General features: G+C 48.4%; 1 protein-coding gene across 1 annotated transcript in view; it reads right to left on the bottom strand.

Moving 5' to 3' along the window:
• The window catches only part of LOC106725997, a 30,124-nt gene extending 29,018 nt beyond the window's left edge, over positions 1-1,106 (bottom strand). Inside the window, 2 exon segments of the mRNA XM_014539239.1 lie at positions 635-702; positions 705-1,106. Of these exon segments, the coding sequence (XP_014394725.1) occupies positions 635-702; positions 705-1,086 (450 nt within the window). The 5' untranslated portion in view covers positions 1,087-1,106.
• Positions 1,107-5,872: the final 4,766 nt, after the last annotated feature.

Below are 5,872 nucleotides of genomic sequence, written 5' to 3'. Positions count from 1 at the left end.
CTCCTGTTCTTTGTTTAACAATTGAGAGAATGCTATTGAAGTATGGTAGCAACCATCTCAGGTAGAAACTGTAGAAAAGTTATTTTGATTTTCTGAATTGTATACATCATCCCATTCGATTGAATGACTATCCCATTGATTGTTATCTTACTGGTTTTAGAAAGCACATTCTTCTGTACCTGGGAAACAGGACAGCACAATTATTCTAAATTGTTTTAGTGGCCACAGATAATGCGTTCCAGTTGACTCAGTGGTCCCAAGACCAGGAAAGCGCAATTACTCTAAATTACCTTGATGGCTCTAGATAATGAGTTCCTGGCAACTCAGTGGTCTCAAGACCTGAGGGCTCTAGATAAGGTGTTTCTGTCAATTCAGTGACACGGAGACCCAAAACTATAATTAACATGCTTAGTTCTGCTTCTGTAAACTGCTTTTTTGCAAACCAGGTTCCTCATTCCAAACTTTGAGATGTAATCAATACCTTTGTGATCTTTGCCTATATAAGTCTGGTTTTGCCCCCATCTTATCGCTATGAGATTTGGGGAATGGCCCCTCATAGTCCTGGATTGCAATAAATGTGACTCTTTAATTCGACTTCTTGAGGCATCCTTCTGTGATTCGCGGGGTACATTACAACACTATCTGCACGTTCCTCCAGTTTGACGTTCCCCGCACTGCCAGCTGGGGCGGCTCCACCTTGTCCTTGTCCTTGTCCATCTTGTTGCGGTGCTTCTTGCACATCCACGGCTTGCGTAGCTTGGCCACCTGGCTCGTGGTTTCGCAGGTCTTGCACATGCTGCCCCCGCCTCTGGCCCGCCTCCGGGCTCCCCTGCTGCCGCCCTCGCCCCCAGAGTGGGTCTCTTCCTCCTCCAGGTCCTCCAAACTAGCCGTGCTCTCGCCTCCCGCCGGAGGGTCCGAAGTGTCCAGCAGGTCGGCTTCGTCCTCCCCCGCTTCCTCCTCTCCATCCCCCGCCGCTTCACAAGGATACCTAACAGGCTTGCCCGCCCCGGCACTGCCCCCCAGGGCAGGAGCCTGCCTCAGGACGCTGTCGGCCGCAGCTTCCTCCTGCCTTCCGCAGGGACGCATCACCAGGAAGGTGAGCTGCGAGGCCCAACCGGCCCCGCGCCCTGGGCAACACCCGCACCTCGGTGGTGCTGAGACCTGGCGGGGGTCCACGACCCAGCTTTTCAGCACCCTCGGGTTCCAACGTCCCATTTTCCACAGTTTTTACACCTCTTTTTACACGCATTCTGTCCTTGGACAAATGAGAAATTTGTTCTGAGACACCCGAGACACACAAAGTCCCATTAACCACATTATCATGGGATGATTTCAGTTCCGTCACACTCCCAACCTGAAACCGAAAACACTCTCTTTTTATTTAAAAAGAGAAAGTTTATTGCTCTCCCAGCGTGGCTCAGTGGCTGAGCATCAACTTACGAACCAGATGGTCACGGTTCGATTCCCGGTCAGGGCACATGCCTGGGTTGTGGGCGCTGATCCCCAGTGTGGAGCGTGCAGGAGGCAGCCGATCAATGATTCTCTCTCATCACTGATGTTTCTATCTCTCCCACTCCCTTCTTCTCTTCCTCTCTGAAATCAATGCATATATATATAGTAAGTTACAGAGGTAAAAGAAGTGAGTCATAGAATAAATGGGCTCAGGAAATAAGTTACAGAGGCAAAAGAAGGGCCCTTGGAGCTTAGGAGAAAGAGAGAGGCAAGGAAACTACACTTGGGGGTCAGGGGTTGAGAAAGGCATGGGCAAGTTCCATAAATTGTTGGGGGCAGGGGAAGGGGACAAAGAAGGGAGAAAAATCATTAACATAAAATGTATTGACTAATTTCTCCACCGCTGTGTTTAGTTCTAAAGCTAAGTTGATAATCATAACTTCTTTCTTCCACCACCCACTTTATAACCTCCTTAGGTCTGCCAGCACCTCTTTTTAGAGACAGTCTTTTACCTGGTGGGGTGACCCATCCTTTAGGAAGTCTATCTTTACCCAGTTTCCACAGTTTCCCGTGAACTGTTACTATCCTTGGGTGTGGCAGTACTGAAAGGCATCGCCTGAGTACTGGGTTCTGGATGTGGTCTTCCTTGCTTCCACTTCCAATTTCCTCCTGGTAATCAGGACTGACCAGTCTGGCCAACAGAGTGACCAACTTCTCTACCTGATGGTTCAGTGGCATGAGGAACTCAAAGTCGTCTGAGGGGAGTCCCAGCTTCCATCTGGACTCTGTTTCCTGGGAAACACATTCCTCTTCTGGGAGCTAGGACCTCTAAATCCACTAACCCCAAGAATTACAGACAGGAAGCAAAATATCCTTCCCTGGGTCTTTAGGTATAGTAGTGAGAGGGACACTCCCACTTTAACCCTTAAACTCCCAGATTCACTCATCATAGCTGGGAAGCAGATGAACCTCCTATAGTAAACATAGTTGGATTGTCAAAACAAACTCACACGAATCATAGATCTTACCAACACTGAACTTTGCCACATGTTCTAGTGAGAGTGTGCCGTGGGTCCTTTGTGTTGAGGCTTTTTATCTTTCCTTGGCCGGCTGGAATCCCAGGGGAGATCCCAGGGGAGGGTCTTAACAGAATACTCATTCGTTTTTCAGGTGTGAACTTCAATATGTTGATTGATTAAAATGTGCATATAGGGGAGTCAGGGGCTATTTCCTGGTTAGTTTCATTTTTAAAGAATGTCATAAAAGAATGTCAAGAACCTCACTGAGGCCGTTCTGTCCTGGGATGGTCTGGACGCTGTAAACCATTTGTTCCTACGTATCCTTGGTTAGGGAAGATAAAACCTTGTGATTCCTTAGCTGACTATAAATTGCTCCAATCATTTGACCTTGTTTAATTATTTTGTCTCAGTTTCTCTTAGTCTACTTGTCAAGGAATTTCCCTAGCTTCTTGCCATCCTGCCTCAGTCACTTCGTGATGGAAGGGATTCAGTGTCACCAATCTGTCACAGTGTTGGCTGATTTCCCAGGGAATGGGACCACATTTGGGCTCATCGCTGGTTTGTGGTGGTGGTAGTCACAGCCTCAGCCTGGTGAAGGGAAAATGATGTTGTTACACCCATGCATATTAGTTTGCTAGAGCTGCCAACAAAATACCACAGACTGGGTGTCTCACACACAGACATTTATTTCTCACTGTTTTAAGGCTAGAAGTCCAAGATCAAGATTGTTGGCAAGTTTAGTTCTGAGGCCTCCCTCCTTTGCTTGCATATGGCTACATTCTCACTGTGTCCTCACAAGGCCTCTTCTCTGTGTCATATCGCTAGGATCCCCTTTTCTTATGAGGACACCAATCACATTGGATGAGGGCCCATCCCAACATCTTCATTTTAACTTAATTACCTCTTTAAAGACCCTACTTCCAAATACAGTTGTATTCTGAAGTTATGAGGGTTAGGGCTTCAACATATGATTTTAGTGGAACACTATTCAGTCCATAACATTATGCCTTCTGGACAATCAAAAGTCATGTCTTTCTCATATGCAAAATACAGTCACCCTTATTCCAATGGCACTAGAGTCTTAACCCACTTCAGCCATCTGTCTACCTGAGCTCTTTCCCTCAGAGTAGATGCCCTCTGGTGGCACTTACATGACACTCTATACCAGGGGTGGGCAAACTTTTTGACTCGAGGGCCACAATGGGTTCTTAAACTGGACCGGAGGGCCGGAACAAAAGCATAGATGGAGTGTTTGTGTGAACTAATATAAATTCAAAGTAAACATCATTACATAAAAGGGTACGGTCTTTTTTTTTTTTATTTTTATTCATTCCCACCGGGCCAGATCCGGCCCGCGGGCCGTAGTTTGCCCACAGCTGCATCTATACCCATTCTGAGAAGTCCCTCCTACTGGCTCTCCCCCTAGCCTCTGTTCTCAATCTTCTAATTCTCTTCTTATCAAGTCTCTGCATAACTAGTGAACCATTAGTCACAATCCATGAATCAGTTTAGATACATATCTCAAGTTACCTCTTTTTTTATATGACGTGCACAATCAAATATATCTTCCAGATTTCTGCCCTGGGGAGGGTATCCCTCAACCATTCTCAGAATTACCCCCAAGTGGGGCTATCCATCAGTGGCCTTCATTTTTCGCTCGGTGTCAGGTTAGCATTTTTTTCTACTCTAGGCATAGAAAACTCCATGTAAAGCCTTGTAAGATGAAGAGAAGGCAGCAAAGTAGTACATGCATTTACTAAGAAGTTCTGACTCACGTGGGCAATTTAATTGTGACTCTTAAACCTACATGGACCCAGTGTTTTACTTTTTGATATATTTTTATTGATTTCAGAGACGGAGAGAGAGATAGACACATTAATGATGACAGAAAAGTATTGACTGATTGCCTCCTACACTCCCCTGACTGAAGATGGAGCCCACAACCTGGGCATGTACCCTGACTGGGAATTGAACCATGACCGCCTGGTTCATGAGCCACACCAGCTGGGTGACCCAGTGGTTTATATAATACTAGAGGCCTGCTGCACGAAATTCATGCACTCGGAGAAGGGGGCAGGGATCCTCAGCCTGGCTTGCACCCTCTCGCAGTCCAGGAGCCTTGGGGGATGTCCTGATCGCTCGATCAGGGACAGGCCCTGGGCTGGGACAAGGAACTGGGGATGGGTGGTGATGACCAACATCCCCCGTCACCCAGGCGGGGGGCTGTGACCTCTCGCTGGCTACCTGGGAGAGGGAGTGACTGTGACGGAGGTGCTGTGGGAATTCGGGGTGTCCGCCGAGCTCGCTCTCACTCCCCCTGCTACCCTCCCCCGGAACACCAGGGTTTGCGCACTGGGGAAGCCCCCCCGCACTCAGGTGCCGGACGCCCACGAGGAGCCCACCCCACATCCACACGGCCTCTTCCTGGTGAGCCAGACTGCAGCCACTGGGACCACAGGAGCCGGTTGGGCTCCCTGTGGATTCGAACAGGAGCTGGTCTGTGAGGCCGGCCAGGAGAGACCGTGCTGCTCTCCAAGCTTTTGTGCAGCACCGCTGGGTAGCCCAGAGGCCCATGCTGCGCCCCGGCCTGCGGCATCCAGCTGCATTCATTGCATCTCTGTGTGGGGACTCAGGCACTGTGACTCAGGTGGAGGGGGGTGCGTGGCGGCCCGGGTGCCCAGGTGCTGCCCAGGGCCCAGAGGTCAGCTGGGACCTGCCCTTTCAGGCCAGGCGCTCGCGCTTCAATCACTAGCCAGGCCTAGGGACTGCACCTGTGCACGAATTCCGTGCACCGGGCCTTTAGTATTAAATAACGCTAAAAGATATTTAGCTTTTCCCAAGTTACAGTCAGACTGGTAAGTGCCTGACTTGTCTCTGGGAAAAGTTTTACTGAGGATTCACAAACACACCTGTGGGCATCCTGTGGCAGGGTCCTTTGCAGCTCCACTTCTGTGAACTAGTTTACTTCTAGAAACTGCATAAGAGGCTATGAATTCCCACTTCAGTGACTTATGTTAGGTTTCTGCCCACCAGACCTGGAATCCTTGTCTGAATATGTCAAGAAACAGCTTGGTAGGTTTCCCTTGTATTTAATTTCTAAGGCCTTGTTATAAACTCTACATTGTTACATATTTCTACAGGTTACACATTCTAATTACTACCTCATCCCTGTGGGCTATTCTGGTAATTGTATTCACCTTGTCACTGAGGTCTAAGGATTGCCATGCCTCTTCCACTTCTGGACCCCTTTATTCCATTTTGAGATGAGAGAACTCAATTTCTTAGCAACATCCTTCACTGTCATCCCTAGCCAACAAAGAACAGCCACCAGAGTGTTAAAAGGATGCTGGTGTCTGCCTTACGAATGCATTCTGTAATGTGTTGGTGTAGAGCAGTGATGG

The sequence above is a fragment of the Myotis brandtii genome, unplaced genomic scaffold, assembly GCF_000412655.1.
Source record: "Myotis brandtii unplaced genomic scaffold, ASM41265v1 scaffold209, whole genome shotgun sequence".
NCBI lineage: Eukaryota > Metazoa > Chordata > Mammalia > Chiroptera > Vespertilionidae > Myotis > Myotis brandtii.
The sequence above is the reverse complement of the archived record's forward strand: the minus strand, read 5'-3'. Positions and strand labels throughout refer to the sequence as shown.